The 19591-nt window shown below is 38.1% G+C and overlaps 2 protein-coding genes across 3 annotated transcripts in view; one reads left to right on the top strand and one right to left on the bottom strand.

Annotated features, from left to right (window-relative positions):
* sec22c (SEC22 homolog C, vesicle trafficking protein) overlaps positions 1-19591 on the bottom strand; it is a 108991-nt gene that overhangs the window by 65573 nt on the left and 23827 nt on the right. The window lies entirely within an intron of this gene.
* Positions 1461-19591, top strand: part of ctdspla (CTD (carboxy-terminal domain, RNA polymerase II, polypeptide A) small phosphatase-like a) — a 35181-nt gene continuing 17050 nt past the window's right edge. The window contains exon 1 of one of the 2 annotated variants that reach the window (XM_065258127.2): positions 1461-1903. In XM_065258127.2, coding sequence (XP_065114199.1) covers positions 1828-1903 — 76 coding nt within the window. In that variant the 5' untranslated portion in view covers positions 1461-1827. The remainder of the gene's footprint in view (positions 1904-19591) is intronic. The other variant, XM_065258126.2, reaches the window with a different exon arrangement.

Raw genomic sequence — 19591 nt, 5'->3', positions numbered from 1 at the left:
AATTACTTAGGAGGATCTGATGCAATATAAGAGCATGGCAAACTCTAGATGGCGCTCTTAGTACATGCACAATTCAACTAAAATCCAATTAACAATTTACCACTCGGCCATTAGATGTCAGTACAGGCACACATTGGAATAATGCATGATAGGCAAACGCACATGTATTAATCCAGTATATCCATTGGTCTATTATGAAGCCATTGCCAAAAGGCAAGCATATCATTATTAGCCTGTAATACAAAAGTTCAAAAGAATATTTTCTTTTTATATGAGTGGTAAATATGCAGTTTTAGCAAAATGTAAAGTTCAATTTAAAGTCTAAATTATATAAATTAAAGTAAAATCTATTTAGCAACTGACAACAGACCAACAATCCAAAGCTGTAGTATATTTTTATATATTACTGTAAATATGCTGTTGCCACTACTTACCATTTACACACATTGGTGCACAAATGGACGAGATTCAAATGTAAATCCTATAGTTAAAGACTGCATCACATGGACTACTCTTATTAAACATTAAGATCAAACACCCACATTCATAAAATATTTACCTTGCTCTCTTTTCCCTCCATTTCTCTCTCTCTCTCTCTCTCTCTCTCATTAAAACCTTTCTAAAATCTCAAAAAGTTTTCTTCTATCACCAGCAAAACCTTTTCCGTTCATGTAATAACAGGGGAGGTGGGAAACCCAGTGAAATGTGATAAGGAATACGGAAGGGGGCTATACTGGATTAAAAAAAAGTAAAATCTATATTTTATCAATAAATACAAGTGGGGTGAACACATGAGCACACTGAACACAATTTGGGGGGTCCTTGTGCTTTTTGAATACTGATATTGAAATTCCAATGAAATCCAATCTGTCACTTCAGGATCATTTTGAATGTTGTATTTACATTTTGATGAAATATATATTTTTCAGTGTTTTGCATTAAATTTGCTTGAATATGGTTCAGTTGTCAAACAGTTAGTTGTTATTTCTATAAATCCAAATATGGGATTTCCCCCAAACTGTGCATAAAGCATTCTTCTTGTTTAATCATGAAAAAATACTGTAGCATTGTATTTTAGTAAACTATACAAAACTTTCTATTTTAAGGTACTATAGTGTGTTTGAACCTTAACCTATAGTATAATAAAAGTATGCTACAGCATTTACTATATGTTATCGATTCACTATAGTTAATACTACAGAAAACTAATTGCCATATGTTAATGTGTTGTAAACAGTTTACTACGATTTCCTAAATATAGTTAGAAATGCTAATGTACTGTACACTCATGTGGCATTCTTGTTTGACATTGTGAGGAGTACAAAGTTTTTTAACTACGTATAACCAAGTTGCATTTTTGCAGGAAAAAAATCACGGTTGCCATAGGACATTTTTGTAAAGGCTAGTTTCAGACGGTCACACGGCGCGCACCCGCGCGCACACACACACACACACACACACACACACACACACACACACACACACACACACACACACACACACACACACACACACACACAGCGGGAGAGAGCGACTGCAGATCATCTCTTTGTTTTTTACACTCTCAGTCCCTGATCTCCACAGACCTCAAATCAGGCAACAGCTGAAATGTCGCCGATCCCCGCCATTTGACAGGAGTTTTGCTCTTGCTGCTCACATTGATCGCTGTACGCTCGTGTTGTATTTTTATCTGTATGCCCTGTGGTAATATCGCCGCGCGCTGTATGGTGCGTCTGCCATCTGGACTATCACCGCTAGCTCGCTAGCATCACGCTAGCTAAAAATAAAAAAATATAAGTGACTGAGGAGGAATAAAATTCCGTTTCCATGGACAACACTTCCATTATTACCCAGGTAGCAAATCCAAAGGACGAAGAGATCCTTTCTTCTTGCCAAGAAAAAGGTGAGGCGATTCGCGGTGTTTATTTGACTGGATGTTTTCGTTTTGACAGGAATCACTGCGGCTCTGTAACCAATGCTCTTATCATTTTACTCATCCATACGCTGTTAAATGATAATCATATTTATTAAAATAATTACATAAATTATTTTATAGCATTAATTTGAATCACGTTTTATATCTTACATTGCATTCATATTTCGATATTTTAATAATTTTAATAATTCATATTTCTAATATTAGTGTGGCTCGTTTTCTTATTAATAATAATAATAATCATAATCATAAAAATAATATACTTTAGTAACTTAATACGGTTGCTAATTGTAATATGGAAAAAGCCTTTTGTGTATTTAGCAGCCATGTATTTGACATGAACACATTGGTTGCAGTTGTTGTTTTCAGAATAAACAATCTTAATTATTGTACTGGATGACATCATTCAATGGCAAATCCCGAAATCAAACAACGACTTTTCTGACTCTCGACTCGGCCTCTGTTCATATCTAATGAAATTTGTTTTGTAATATAACGTTAGTTATGTTAATGGTGTATAAGAAGGCAATGACAAGCTTTGTTTGTTTGTAAAATTTGAGAACATTACATGAGAACATTAACTGTATAGTGTCTCCAACTTTTTTGTCAGCAAGGGCTCCCACAATGGATAAAACAATTTGGAGAGGTACTTTTTGATAGTCCACTCAAAACGTTTTTGTTTTACTTACTGATTTTATTTTATTTTACTTGTTGATATGTTATTCTATTGTGTAAAATGTTAACATAGATATAACGTTATTAACCAAGCTAATATAAAAATATGTAATAAATAAATAATAAAGTAAGGCTATTAATAGAATGTGCTTTGGCGGGCAACTCACAGACTGTATGGCAACCTGGTGCGAGACCAGACCATTGCTGTCTGTAAAAGTTTGAAAACACCAGCACTTTGGGTAAACATGTTACAGGTATTGTTAGTAAATAATGTGGATTCAGTATAAACAGTGATTTGCTTTAATCATAATTTGTTTAAAGTCAAATGGTTTTGCTTAACTGTACAGCCTTGCGCTTCTTTTCAAGTTTGTTTGCAGAAATGTTTTTCCCTTGTTGTATGGAGGTCAAAATATTATGATAGCTTTAAAGCTGTCTGTCTTTTTTGATTTCTTATTGGATTCTCATTTGCAACCAATCTGAGATTTACTCTGCTCAATAAGGTTTAGTGAGTTTGCCCAGCAAATCAATATCTCATCCATCCTGACACTTTTCTCAAGCACTCCTGACATGTTTTGAGTGTTGGTGGTCATCCAACTAAAGTGATTTGCAGTTGTTTTAGTTCATGCTCAATTCTAACGCAGTTTCACATAAATGTCTGATAGTTTAATAAGAGAGCTAACCTTTAAAGAAGTTAGCTATGGCTTTTTATTATTGATTATTTTATGGGTGGCAGAGTAGAACTAGTTGTCAAGAGATATTTTAGTCCTGCATCGGTCTTGTGCTTGCACTCTGAAAAATGCTGGGTTATATTCAAGCAGGCGTTGGGTAAAAAGGGACAAGCCCAGCTGTTGGGTTAAATTAACCCAGAAAATCTTTATATTTGACCCAACATTGGGTTAAAACCACCCATAATTTTGGGTTGAAACGACACAGCATAGATTAAGTTACATCCCAACGTGTTCGGTTCATCCATATTTGACTCACCGCTGGGCTAAAAATTCTTAAGTGTACTCTAAAGTCAACACAATACATACTACACATTCATTTATTTAAATAAATCAATCTTGTAAATTCTGTTTGTTTGACACTTTTATAAGGATAACTGCAGAAAAAATAACACTTTATAGCCACTTAGAGCACAAACAGATGGTTGTCCACATGTTGTGAAGGTTTAGCCCTGTCTTTGGGACATTGTCCCTAAGGTCCCCTAGGGTGGAGAGAGTTGAATTACCAAAGGTACCCTCACTATGAGCAGTCTATGGCAGAGGAAACCCTTGTGTCTTGATTTCAGTATCATCCAAAAGCAGCTCAATATGCTTATTGATGCCACGGTGATGTCACAGTAACACCAAGCTGTGTCTGCAATCCTGTATTTGGATTTAGTGATGCAATACTTGTCAGTGCATTTGGAAAAATATCATGGAGAATAAGTGCATTGCTCTATTTGTCACCCTGTCGTATTTAGTTTTTGATGAAGTGGCAAAGCAGAGGCCCTAAATTAATCTTAATTTATGTATGGCCATGTTTCATGAAGGGTAATGCACACACACGACAATAAATATTGTCCTTAAGCATTGAGTCATCAAAATGGGACACACTTTTTTATCTTGTGACCTTATATACATTATTAGAAACGTAAAAACAAGCACACTTGATTAACAGCCTTGTGCATCCAGCAAATCCCACATTCGTTATTTCGAGCCAGGAATTCCCATCACTGTGGTATTCTATTCGGATACTCAGAGCTTTCTGTGAGATTACATTTGAAAGAATCTCATTTAAAGATGGCACTGTCACTTTGCCACAGCTAAAAAGGATAATCAAGCATGGCTTTCAAGCTTTGTCATGCAGAAACACAACCTCCTCTCTCCAAAATGAAGCTCTGCGCACCAGTTCACTCATATGGAGAAAAGCCTTCCTAACACAGTGCCTTGGATTTCAGCCACACTTGCTGAATATTTAAAAGCAAGATGGGGCTATTTTCAGAAACCTATCGGTTTCACTGTAAACAAAGAAGCGTATAACAAATGCAAGTTGTCTTTTCATTGTGTCGCTGGTGTTGGTGCTTATGGATTGTAACCTTATGCATTATGGATGGAGTTTAACTCCACTGGAATCTCATTGCTTGGAGTTTCGAGACAAACTCTGTCTCGTGTGCCACAGTTGATATAGGATGTTGTAAAAGCCCAGAGTTTACGAGTTGGGGTTGTGTCAGTAAGAAACATAGAGGAAACAATGGATGAAACGTCTGTTGTTAAAGGTTGACAGGCTTTTTTATTTACAACAAAATAACCTGTCTGCACAAAATATGATAGCATTTCAACTATAATTAATGTTGTGTACACACCAGAAGCTAATTGAATTATTTGCGCAAGTAGATTACATACAAAGTCAATGCAAAAACGCAAATTCATGCAGGGTGATGCGAATAACGCAAATTGGGCAGCAGATTGGTGCGAACACAAGCAATTTTCCTCGAACACGTCTTCTGCGCAAGTTGAAAATATTCAACTCAAGGAGAAAATTCACATGACGTGAAGTTAAGTCCCACGAGTAATCTAGAGCGAGGACTCTTCATTAGTTTGTTTATAATCAGTCTTTGGTTGACGTTTGGTTTATGCAGCTTGTTGCAAAAGTCAAATGGTTTATCATCTCTATGCAGGCTTCACGGTGCAGGGGGATTTTGTTGGCACACCCTTTGTGCACATTTTAGCGTATTTGTTTTAAATGTGCATCCAAATCATTGAGTGGCATGGATTTATTTAGCTGCGCAAGTTGTTTGACAGTGAACTTACCACATTATTGAATTGCATTAAGGAGATATTGCTTCCCCATTGTGCTCTGCTTTCTGTAAATACTTTATATGACCATGACATCTGCTAATAGAATTCAGCAGGCAGAGATTCCCCAGCACTTGAAGACTATCCTGAGGCAGTCCTCGTGGGATATGATTGAATTTAATCAAATGCACTGCAATGCTTTATGCTTTGGTGTAGCGTTGCAGTCAAACTGACCAGCTTTGCTTTAATAAGTCTTGACTTTGTCGGGTATCATTGCACGAGTTGTTTACCTTAATCAGATTAGGAAGCGTTTGAGCATGGATGCTTATCAGCTTATGGTTTTTTGCCGGTTTAAAGCTGCCTGGCATCTCCTACAAGCTCACATTACACAAAGAGTTTACAAACCCTTATGCAACATTATAGATATGCCTCACAACAGAGGGAAATATGGTTGCTACTTAATCTTATTTAAATCACTGTCATTCTCTTCATTTAAAACACGGCTACCTTTTATGTAAATTAGGCCCGTTATTGTTTTCGCTGTTTGCCTGGTGCAGTAACCTTACTTTTATCATCCACAGAAAGCAGGAAGTTTATTAGAAACAGATGCGTGCATACATTTTCTATAGATCATGGTCGATGTAATTCATAACCAGGCATTTATACAGATGCGCAGTTTAGTTGAGCACACTTTTATAGGTTTTTAAAGATCCAATTAAGGTACCAAATTCATAATGGTGGAGAGATATAGGGCCCTATTTTAACGATCTAAGCGCATTGTCTAAAGCGCACAGCGCAACGTCTAAATGGGCGTGTCCGAATCCACTTTTGCTAATTTAACGACGGGAAAAATGGTTTTTGCGCCGAGCGCATGGTCGAAAAGGGTTGGTCCTATTGTAATGGGAGTATTTTGGGCGTAACGTGCAGTAAACCAATGAGAGTCACAGCTCTCATCCCCTTTAAAAGCAAGTTGCTCTTGCGCTATGTCTAATCCCTATTTAGATGACGAACTTTGTAAACTGAAAAACTAAGCGTAGGAAGAAGATCCCCAGTTTAAGATTAATGTTAAATAGTTGTGTTGTTTTTCACTTGTATTGAAATTGTTATTTTTTAATTAAAACCTTTAAAACCCGTTTTCTTTTAGTCATGGAAGTAAAAAGCAAGCTTGTAATTGCTTTAAATGTATGGCTATCCAATATCATCAAAAAATAATTTACAAGTATGTAAGATAAGGTTTGTACTCTAAAAATACTTTATTTGTAACAAACAGGAGATAAAGAATTTACAAACGGCTCTCCTCACGTTTCAGCACTTTGGACAGCGTTTTTTTAGCAAAGAGTTTTTTTAAGCATTACTTAAAAATGTTTCTCATCTCACCATATCCGCAGGTACAGAGTCATCATATACAATAAATCCGTGAGGTAGCATAAAAAAACATTTTAAAACAGACGCATTTGTTCAAAGCAAAGCATTTATTTACTTACCAGGCTGCAGGTGAAGCAACTCTTTGCGCCTTCTAACGTCTCATAATTAGTCCTCATTTATGTCCAAGAGACTCAATAATAATCTTTTACATTCAGTCCTTTAATCTTTCATATTTAAAAGCATTTTTGTGCTGCTGCGCATTTATGTACTTTGTGATAAGCAAACCCGCGTTGTCCTCCCGTTTATAGGCGCATACTAATGCGCTCTTTAAATAACATAAAACACATTGCGCCATTGACTTTAGACCAGGTTTTTGTTGGTCAATGGCGTAGTCTATTTTAGTTGCCTCAAAATAGCAACGCGCCAACAATGCGCCTGAACACACCTCATTTTCAGACCAGAACGCCCATGGGCGCAAAAGGGGGCGCAAATGCATTTGCTATTTAAACAACGCGGCGCTGAACGTGAAAATTAGGGTGGAAACTAGCGAAAGACACTTGCGTCGCGCATTGCGCTGCATTGCGCCGGGTGAAAGATAGAGCCCATAGAGTCCAAATACAGTAAGGCAGATTGTGGTTGTCTGCAGCATGCTATATAGCATAGGCATTCACGACCAACCTGTCAGATTGGGAATTGTGCATCCAGCAGAAATAATTGGGTGTTTTTGTACTTGTTACCTGTCTACAATGGAGACTGTTCATGCAAATAAACACAGCTGTTAGTGGCTACAATGCATTCCAGCCTGAGCCCACAGGAATTTGTAAGTATTTTACTTTTATTCGTACAATGTGAATCATACAAGGACATACGATTATACGATAAAAGCACAATTAAAGCCCCTAAAGCAGGTCGTACTTCAAATGCAAACGAGATCATGCAAATTCATACATATCAGCCGCTTTATAAAATATTTACAAATTGCCATCTTACTTCGTCATGGGGCGTTTTCCTGGACAGGAAAAACTACTTAAAGGGATAGTTCCGCCAAAAATAATATTAAACCCATTATTTACTCACCCCCAAGCTGTCCGAGTTGCATATGTCCATCGTTTTTCAGACAAACACATTTTCGGATATTTTAGAAAATGTTTTAGATCTTTCAGTTGATTAAATGTAATGTTACGGGGTCCACCCATAGTCCACGACCTTCAAGTCCAAAAAAATTGCGTCCATCCTTCACAAATTAAATCCAAACGGCTCCAGGATGATAAACAAAGGTCTTCTGAGGGTAATCTGCACGTTGTTGTTGTAGAAATATCCATATTTAAAACTTTATTAACGAAAATAAATACCTTCCGGTAGCGCCGCCATCTTAGTCGCGTCCGCATTCAGGATGAGAGCTTACGCAGCCTACGGAGGCTACTCTGCTGCTGCTCTGTGCCTCCGTCCTCCGAATTTGTCATTCGTCTCTAAGAAAAGTGCGTACACTACGCTAATACTCTCTCCTGAATACAGAGGAGTCTAAGATGGCGGCGCTACCGGAAGGTATTTATTTTCGTTAATAAAGTTTTAAATATGGATATTTCAACACCGCACGGATTACCCTCAGAAGACCTTTTTTTATCATCCTGGAGCCGTCTTGTACTATGGGTGGACCCCGTAACATTACATTTAATCAACTGAAAGATCTAAAACATTTTCTAAAATATCCGAAAATGTGTTTGTCTGAAAAACGATGGACATATGCAACTCGGACAGCTTGGGGGTGAGTAAATCATGGGTTTAATATCATTTTTGGCCGAACTATCCCTATAAATGTCCTAATATAACTAAGGTCTAGTCCAGTTCCAATTTATAAAGGGAAAAATGGGAATCCAGCTCAATATGACGGTCAACCAGAAATATCGATCTGCTTTTATTAGGAGCATCAAGGCAGTGGGTGGACCTGATTGAGGAGGATCCATCAGGGTGTCACATTTTATACTTATTCATCAAAGTCGACAGTGTGTGAGTCAGCCCAAGTTGTATGGCTCTGTTTTTTTTATTTGTACTTTAGAATAAAAAAATCAGATTGCCTGAAAAAGGTTCAAAACAGGTGCACTTTAGCAAGTTAGTATTTCACGCCAGCTATGTACAGCAGTGTTGGGAAGCGTGGCTGGATCTTGGAGTTCTGCATTGTGTCTTTTGAGATTCAGCTTTTGGGAAATTATGTGTATAAAACATTGTTCCCACCCATCTTAATTCAAACCACGGCTCTTTGTAGACACGCTCTTCCTCCATTTAATTTTTAATGTCATCTCATAAGACTTAATCATAGAGGGCTTCTGGAAGACTGACAGAGGTGTTAAAAGGATGCCGAGGATATTGAATAGTCTTCAGCCGGAGTCTATCAGGGCCAGATAGAGTGAGTGGGCTTCATTGCCACTTGTGAAATGATACTGGCACCATGCTGAGTTCATCTCTCAATGGCACTGAATGTGTGTATGTGTTACATAAGTGTGAATAACTGTGTGTCAGCTTTCTGTATTTGGCATCTTAGTACACTTTGGGAGTTGCAGTTAAACATTTGCATTTAAGCATGTGTTTGTGTGCAGTTTATGCAGCAGATCACATTTCTTTTTGGGCACTTACACCCTGAGCATTTCTTTTTGTCAATATCTCTTAATTATATTTAACTATATTGCCATGGATGAGATCATTGTAATAGCTAAGGCAGGGCTAAACGCAAATATTTTTTTATACTGGCCCAGTCTGGCCAGTGGTTCAGTGCCCTGCCAAAAAAAAGATTTCAGTGACTGTCACATTTTTTTTTATTGTATCCCAACTTTACCTATAAACTAATGGCAAACTGTGCAAAACACTGCATTTTTTATTTCATCGTGTTTTACCCAAGTAAATGTCTGCTTCCAATGTCTGCTTCTCTCACGCTGGCCCCGGGCCACCGGGCAGTCCTTTATGTTTAGCCCTGTAAGGGATTAACACTAACAGTGTCTTGAAACTGGAGGACCGCAGTAACATTAAAGCTTGACTGGGACTTGACCAAAACATGTTCTGATGATGTAGACCCTTTGTAATGCACAACCGCCTTTTGCATAAGATGATGTAATTGGCAGATGTGTGGTGGATGCGAGATGATCGCACACATTGAGTATTGCAAATATTAATCGCATTTGTAATATGAAAATTTACATTCATTACATTTCATATGTATATGTATTTCTTGAGTTGACCACAAAGATATATATTTTTTTAATTTTGTCAATTTATTGGCTTATACAGGACTCAACATGTCTGAACCAATTAAATTTGGGGCAGCATGAAGGTGAGTTAAATATGCAATAAAATTTTCATTTTGGGGTGAACTATTCCTATAACGCTCATTCTTTTGAAGTACAACCCCCTATCCCTGTGTGTGTGTGAGACAGTATTTAAACAGTGCCATTATGTATTACAGTGAGTTTAAAGTGAAGGTGAACTACATTTAACGGTGAACGTACCTCTTGAGAGTTATACGAAGAAGAGCACCAGTGCTCTAAGCAGTATTGGGGAAGCTACTTTGAAACTGTATATAGATAAGCTTGGGTTAGGTTTTGTTTAGCTTGGGTTAGGGTTACTGTTTGTTTCTTTAAGAGACATAAACTTGGACAAATGTGGCTATGGGGAATTAATCTCTACATCTTTAGATTCTGAAGTAATGACGCTTCATCATCACTAACATTAAATATGATGTCGACTTTACCCCTGCACGTTCTGTAGGTAGCCTAATTATTAGACGATCTCCGCAAAGACGTGTGACAGAACAACAGTTAGCATTATACAACGGGCCTGTTGAATGCTTTATTCTGATTGGCTGAGAAATGTTCCATGGGTGTTGATTATTTTTCTGTAAACCACACACCTGACCTGTCAAATGTCTTAAAAATAGGCACCAGAGCAATGTTTGTGGTAACCGTGGTATAAGCGGAATAATTGGCTCCGGTCCTTTGAGATATTTGAAAATAATGCACCCTTGCTTCGCGTCGTGCCACATTTCCACCTTGGGTGTGCATTATACTAGAATAATTCAATGGGTACAGGAAAAAATGAGAGTGGCATTGGATTAAGTATCAATATCTTCCTGTAAAGTATTTTATATCTTTGCTTTACTAGAAAGCAGCACAATAATTAAGAAACTGTTTCGTAATGTTTTTCTCTTTTCCACCCCATCAATATCTCTCTTTGTCTCTCTCTCATCTGCTATGCCTCTGCCTTATGAAAACAATGTGGGCCATGTGTTGCGTAACAGGGTGGAATAGTTAGATCCCTCTTATTTTTTTCGATGGCTAATTCCCCCGTTCCTGTCACATCCTTCATTTCTCCTCCCGCTTCAGCTGCGGCAACTTAGCCTGCGGTGGTCATCGAGAATACGGTACATAGTAAACTCACAGGAGGAACGAGGTCTGCACCTCCCCTGACGTGGCAGTGTTGTGATTCTGTCAGGGGCGAGCAGTTTGGGACAAGATCAAATCATTTACATCACTGTTTGTTGTGATGTACTTTTCATGAATATGCATGGGAAACACCCCAGCGTTATTAAAGTAATATTGCTCATGCAAACGTATTACGCAACACTACAGATAGAAGCCATATTGAAACACGCACCAAGGATGTAGTCTTACTTGAAAAATGCACAAAGCTGACATGTCATGAAGATTCTTTTCATGTAAATACGTCCTTGCAAGGAATAATGCACCAAATATTTTAGGTGAACTTCGTGAACCACATGGACAACATCAGTGACCCACAGTTTGGCAAACAAACAGAAATGTGTTTGAATTATGTTTTTTTTTTAGATGCTTTTATCCAAAGCGACTTACAGTGCATTACAAGGCATACAGTTTATCAATATGTGTGATCGTGGGACTCTGACCCATGACATTTGCTATTATTTGTCTGTTAGAGGCAAAATAGGACAATTCCAACGAAAAGTTTGCAGTAATTGATTTTGTTTGGCCAACCAGTTGAGTGGGGCTTTTATTCAAATATCAAATTCCATTATTTTTATTTTCGTCTCATCTCTGTTACCTCATGTGTTGGTTATTTAAAACACACTTAGCCTTCAAGTCGATGCAAGAAACAAAAAATTACAGCATGTGTGTGCATGTATGCAACAATCTTATTTACTCTCAAAATGCTATAAACATATATGTTAGTTATCTCCAAAGCAAAATGCCACATAGTTTGATAGTAATAATTGGTAAGGCCAAACAAGCTTTGAACAAGTGTTTACTTGTGAACAAATGTGTTATTGGAAGTTGATACAGTAGTGTTTTCTTTACCACTGTTCAAAGCTGTTGCTGAATCTACTGTGGCACGCAACCTGATATTTCCTGATATTTTACCTGTGAGTTTGCAGTCTGAATTATTTGTGAGGTGTAATGAAGCAGTAAAGACAAAGACAATAAATAGACAAAACGCCTTTCTGCTATTTTCCTCATAAGTATCTGTAAATATATCATATACATAAAATCTATTATTGAGCAATGTTGAAAGCTTTCTGCTTATCTTACCCTGATTTGCAATGGTAATCTTAATGGTAATGGTAAAATAATGATTTGTGCATGCTGTTGGGTCTGATTTTGTTGATAATGTCAGTTTGACTTCAACCCAAAGACCTTGCAATTTGATGTCAGAAGACAAGTTTGCAGAAAACAGTTTTAAAGTCTGATATTAAATGTGTTTTCAGTTTTTCACACCACAAAAAAAGTGTTATTTAATACCCATCTAAATTTGAATGTTGAAAAGTAAATAAAATAAAATAGTCAAGATTTTCTGCTCTCAAATGCTGGGGGTCCGCTGTCGGCACTGAAACCATGCCCACTCAGGAGAAAGGGGCGTCTCTTAATTTTCAAATCCAGAATGAATGCTCGTGATGGTGTTAGGGGCTTCATTGCATCACTGAGACATGATTTAGGCCTGCCCAAAAAAATTCTAAATTCCTGAACAATACATTACAAACATTTATGAAGTGTTTAGAAGCAATTCTCTGAATTGACTTCACACAGACTTTAAGAAAACAAGTGCATATTGTTCGTAATGCAGATTTTATTTAGTTTTTTGTGTTGTGAATTTACTAAAAAAAATTCAGTGAATACAATTCAAGTTACTTGATTCATTTGAAAAAGCACCCTTTTAAGAGCAAATATATTAATATGACACGAACATATGAATATGAGGTATGACACAAACATTGTAAAAGATCTAAAAATGTTACATATTCAATATTTCTTTTGAAATAATGTAATATATTTGTTGCAACTTTGTACAACCTTATTTAGGACCAATTACTGAAGCCTAGTCCACACAGACACTAGGGCTGTGCAAAAAAAAAAAAGATAAAATTTTCCACGATAGTGTGTCGATATTTCTATCTCTACTATCAGTATTTTTTTCCATCAAATTCCTCTGTGTGCATCAAACGACCTCCTCCGCCACTATTGTAGTTGTTGCTGTCCAGTTGTCGCTGTCCAGTCTGTCAAACTGGGCCATTCGGGAGTGAGAAAAAGGCAGAAAATGTAAAAACACCTGCAGCTTTCAAAGCTGATGTGTGGAAGCACTTTGGCTTAAAAAAAAGTACAAAAAAAGTCAGCTCTGTTTTTTTTAAATTTTTGATTAAAAAAAGAAAAAGTATTGCACTGTATCGCAACATGCAGCGCATTGTATTGTATCGTATCTCGATACATTGCATCATGGTCATGTATCGTATCGTGAGGCCCTTGCCACTTGCCCTAACGGACATGGGTATTTTTATAATCGGAGGAGATTCCTCCAAATAAATCCTGTCCACACATGCTCGGTTTAAAAGAAATCTCCGTCCACATGAAAAAGCAAAAACACACTATCAAGCACTCTCAAGAGCATGCCACACCAGCAGGCAGTGATATAACCCAAATCGTACAGCCACCTTGGCCAATCAGAAGCCTTCACTGTAATAAAAGTTACGTCGCAATGCAAAAACCCTGGTTTTACCTTCTTCAATGCCCTGATACTGCGTTTTTGTGTGGACAAACGGCCGATCTGCGCAAAAAAGTCACGTTATAAAAATACCCGTGTCCGTGTGGATTAGGCTTGAAGTGCAATTCTTTAGACAACCCAGAGATGCAGGAATTAAAAACATGCTTCTAGGCATGACCGAAATCCTCAAGACAATAACGATCATTTATATCTTGATCTGTAGACCGTCTCTGTTCTGTGGTGTCCTCTGGTTTACATCATCCCAGCAGAACAGAGGACGACCACGTGAGCTGCATTCAGAATATGCAAACATTTAAACCAATGATGTAAGACCTGGATCTTTAATTCTCATCTGGCAGAGAAAACCAGCCGGAGGGAAGATTTCAGCAATCTGGCCCCACTAAGACAACAAGGAGGGCTTGAGTGCAATGATACAGTGTAGGGGTGGATACAGTTAATCTCTGTGAATATATGGATTTTCCATGTTCCCCTTTAGCTATCAAATCAAGAAGAGGCACAGATTTGTTAACTTGCTTTTTATCAGCTCAGATTTCTGATTGTTTGATCACAGTGGGATGAGCGTGTTTCCATCTGATTTATTAAAGCAACCGTACTTCATTTTACAGTTAACCTATGTCTGTTTTTATTGTGTAAACTCTTTATTTGCCATCATTTAATCTTTCCAGCATTTTCCTAACACCACGATCCCCTGACAAACACGTTGCTTTTGCATCCCGACTGCTTTCAGTTTCTACCCTGGGATCTGTGTTCTTTACAGATGGCCTTTTCCACGCTGTAGGTCAGAGGGTTATTATCTCTTCCTGTCAGGAATGTGAGGAATTTCCTCTGCGTTCCTCTTCCGGCCACAAGAGAGACCGTACACACCCATTGGACTGTTTGCATTACCTCACTCTCACTCATAGGGGAATTTAGCTCTAGTTTCACTAGCTAAACTGTTTCTCCAAAGTTCTGGATATATAGAAAAGCATGTGGATGTGGGTGATCGGGAATTGTCAGAATATGCCTTTGCTAGTCTGTTCTGTATAGCAACACTTTCCCATGCATTGCTATTTTTGTACATGGCGATGTACCGAAAAGACAGCTGTCAGTCAAATGTCTCAGAACCAACGGGCCCTTGTAGACTTCAGGATTTTTATCGCTTGGTTTCAGAAGGATTCTGCGTTTTTTTTCTCTGTTCTCGTTCGGCTGTCTCTTGTGATACCTCTACTTTGTTTGACAAATGATTGCATTCATGCAGGGTTGAATACAGCTGTCTGTTAACAACAGTTTGTGGAGCATGGTTGAATTTGAATAGAATACATAACACTGCTTAAGTGCAGAGAGAGAGAGAGAGAGAGAGTAAAAGACCGGGCATTGCCATGCAAACTTACTCCAGCCACATTCCTGTGGCCTGCCAAAGAATATGTTTTTAGATGGGTATATTTGTGTGGAAAACTTGTGCCTGTGTTTGAAATGCAGTCCTAATGCTTTCTGCATTTAATACATTGCCTAGTATTTTTTTTCTCTCAAAAATAGTGTATAAAACAGTATGCATTATGTAGAGTTAAATGTTTTAGTATTACAAAATGATTAAAATGCTCATTTTAAGAAAACATGTCAGTCAGCTCTTCATGTGCATACTAGAGTAAACAGACAGGCGTGTGGCTCCCTTATTCTAATGTGATAACTTCCAACCACTTGTCCTACTGTAATGTGCTTACTAGGATGCCTCTATCAATCAGCCAATCTTCTGTATGCCCTTCCATAGTGGCCTTCCCACCTGGATATTATTATATTATTGCACATGGTATTTGATCAAGGCGTAAAAGTACCAGCAGCCTTAAAATGGAGGCACAGGAAGCAGGAATCACACAGGAATGCGTTTTGGGAATGTGGGTGTGGAGATCGTACCGCCTGGTCCAATTTCAAGAGACAGAATCCAGAGTTTTGACAGCACCATGTGTTTTGACAGACTGAATGTGTATACACACTGGGATTAGTTACTCAATATAATAAGCTTGAGGATTGTACTATTAGCTTTCACTTCTAAGATTTTTTGCCGTTATGCCTGCTATTATGTTTTTAAATACATGGTTAATTCACCCTTGATAAAACATTTTCAAGACTCTGGAGAAGGTTGTTCAACTCATTTATGTGCCGTTATACCTCAGAGCCCAGCTTGTAAATTGCGAGGTTATTATATTTCAGTGAAATATAATCAGATGATCTATTGGCCCTGATGTCTGGCTGTGGCTGGTGAGTTTTAGTACACAGTACACACCCATCCAACCCCTCAAATTATTTTTATCCGAATAGACTGCAGTTTGTTTACAATCACTTGCTCCACCTGAGACTGTTTATTTAAAACAAAAGAGACATATTCTACGGCTACGCTGTTTTGCTTTGTTTACTTGAGGTAGACTATAGACTACGGTATTTTATTTTATAATATCAGTAAAGCGTTCTTGCATCAACACACTTTTGCTATTGTACATTATTTACATAAAGATGCCTTAAAGGTGCAGTGTGTAAATTTTAGCGGCATCTAGTGGTGAGGATGCTAATTGCAACCAATGGCTTAGTCCACTGCTCACCCCTTGCTTTTGAAACACATAAAAAGCTACGGTAGCCGCCGCTGGACCAACATGTCATCGTCAGAGACAACTTAGTAAAAATATTTTACTGTTAAGGGCTTCTGTAAAAAAATGGTGGCACAAAATGGCGACTTCCATGTAAGGGGACCCTTGTAGATTAAAAGGTCTCGTTCTAAGTTAATAAACACATCACGGTTCATTATGAAAGGTCTTTATACACCCCTGATAGTATAGTTGTGTATATTATTTTGCATTTCTGTCAAGAGATCCTTCTAAAAATTACATACTGCACCTTTAAAGGATAAGTCAATTTTCTTAAAAAAAAAAAACAGATAATTTACTCACCACCATGTCATCCAAAATGTTGATGTCTTTCTTTGTTGAAATTATGTTTTTTAAGGAAAGCATTCCAGGATTTTTCTCATTTTAATGGACTTTAATGGACCCCAACACTTAACAGTTTTAATGCAGTTTAAAATTGCAGTTTCAAAGGACTCTAAACGATCTCAAATGAGGCATAAGGGTCTTATCTAGTGAAACGATTGTCATTTTTAGCAAGAAAAAAATAACTTTTAAACCACAACTTCTCCACAACACTCCTTTCCACGTCATTACGCAATTACGTGAGGTCGCGTTGGCTCGTCACACGAAGGAAGAAGACAAGTTGTGGAGTAAAAGTGAATATTTTTCTGGTCTGTACCTTTAAATGCAAATGAGCTACTGCTCCTCCCTCCCTTGCCAAATGAGACAGTGAGCACTTTGATTTAAAATAAACACAGTCTGAGACAGTCGTATCTTACTATCTCGGACAGCGTACAACTTGCTAAGTGTGGAAACTATTGTATTGCAGGACTGTCAGTCAGTGGCCGTGGACGGGGCTTTATCAGTGTGACATCACATTAACAAGAGTATCAAAACAGCATGTCTAATGAGACCACTTTGATTAAATGGGGATTAAAAAATGAGTTTCTTTTTATTTCCAACACACTTTTGCTCTAACTCACTGTAAAAGTACATTTGCATAATACTGTAGGTGCCCTATAAATATAAAGGATATGTTTGTCATGTATCCCTTTTTTAGATGTTGTCATGTCAGAAACAGGTGGCCAATCATGTACTCAATTTGTTTGTGAATCATTATACAGAATAATGCTGTTGCGCTGGACTTAGAGCTTCATCAAACAGTGCTGTCACTGTACAGGGCCACGGGAAGCTGATTTTGTCATGGTCTGATGCTTTCTGTGACCTTATGTATTTTCCAATAGCAGTAATCAGACAGCTGCTGATAGCTATTACCCTAATGCTTCTTCCATTATGAGATTGAGACTCGCATGGCTCAAGGGTCTTATATTTGTTTAACCTTTATGTAAGAAGGTTAGACACATTGGGCTCTATTTTAACGATCTGAAACGCAAGTGCGAAGCGCAACGCGCAAGTGAGTTTGTGGGCGGATCTTGGGCGCTGTTGCTATTTTCCCGGCGTGAGAAATAACTCTTGCGCCGGGCGCAAATCAATAAGGGGTTGGTCTGAAGTAGGTTCATTATTCATAGGTGTGGTTTGGGCGTAACGTCAAATAAACCAATCAGAACGCTAGCCAACATTCCCTTTAAACGCAAGGGCGCAAGTTCCATGGCGGGTTGCTATTATTATGACGGATTTACCAGGCGCACGCCAGGAGCGGTTCACAGCCGAGGAGACCGACGTCCTTGTACGGGGGAATCCCACGCTTGCCAGCATAAATCGGGCACGCCGTGTAACGGGAGGTGGATCTGCCTCAGGACTTGACGCCAGCAGAGGACATCGCTGCGTCCACCCTCACCGCTGAAAGGGTTTGGGGGCTTTGAAATCGGACCCAAGAAACGCAAGCAAGGTCCAACCCAAAAGTACTCTTTCAAATCAAGTTCATATACATTAAGGTTTCTTATGAAAACATTTTAACTATTATTTACATAAAATAAACGTAATACAGCCACACAACAAAGTTATGAAAATATTTTAATCGTTATTTGCATGAGAATAAATAAAAACTATCACCACAACGCTCACCACTATGATTCCCCTTATCTCGTGTATTAATATTTTTAAGTGTAACAATTTATGATTTGCAAAAATAACTGTTGCATCTGTGTAGATTAGATAAGCAAAGTGTATGCGCGTTGTGCACGCTATACATTATGGTCAAGCATGCGCCCTTAAAATAGCATAATGAACCACGCGCAACGCGCCACTGACTTTAGACTAGTTTTTTTTGGTTAGTAGCGCAATTGTTTTTTAAAACTGCAAAATAGCATAAGAGATGGTTTGCGCCGCAACACGCCTCCTTTTTGCGCTGAACCGCCCAGGGAGCGCAAGTTCATTCCCTAGTTTGCTGACGTGCATCTGTGGAGGGAAAAACCCCGCTGTGCGCCGGCGCAAAATACGAATGATACATGCGTCACTGACAAAGTCAATTGCGCTGGGTGCAAGATAGGGCCCATTGAGTTTATAAAGCTTTTGTACAATACATTAATTCTAAGCCAAGAGCAGCAGCAACCCAGCAAGTTTTAGATAAGCATTAAAGTTAATGTAGTTATCTAGAATATACATTCCTGAGCAAATAATAAAGTTAATCACAAAATCCTAGGACTTCCCTATAAGACCTTATACATAGTGAGAAAGACTGTCGAATGGTCTTAAAAATACATCCTAACATAAGATTTTACAAGGCTTACAAGGATATGACCATTTACATGAAACTCTACATGCTTTCCTTATTTCCTTATCTTAATATGCAGGCATTTGTTTGTTTGGATTTCCCAAAAAAGCTAAAGCATCAATCTTTTTGTTGGTAGGATCCCATCTAGTGCAAGTTTGGAGTGGGAATGTCTGTTTTGCAATGGCAGTGTGGGGAACCTGGCAACCATACATGGAACCAATGTTTTTGCAATTTTGATGAAAGCAGTGGCTTTAAAATACTCAATAACAGCTTTGAAATCACAAACTTTTTCATCACTGTTTTCTTCAGAAAGTCTAAACTGCACTGCACTATAGTGTGATTTAATGAAAATGTTTAATCGGTTGACCATAGCCACTTAAAGGTGCCACCACAGGCTTTTATTTCCACAGACTGCAATGATGAAAACATTTTTGAGTCTAGAGCTGCATGTTTAATCGTTAAAAGATCGTGATCTCGATTGGACCCCCCAAACTATCTTAATCCAGCATTTCTACGATTAAGGTAAATATTTTTTCAAGTAGGAAAGATGCAG

The sequence above is a fragment of the Paramisgurnus dabryanus genome, chromosome 22 (assembly GCF_030506205.2).
Source record: "Paramisgurnus dabryanus chromosome 22, PD_genome_1.1, whole genome shotgun sequence".
NCBI classification, from domain to species: Eukaryota; Metazoa; Chordata; class Actinopteri; order Cypriniformes; family Cobitidae; genus Paramisgurnus; species Paramisgurnus dabryanus.
This window is presented reverse-complemented; position numbering and strand designations above follow the sequence as displayed.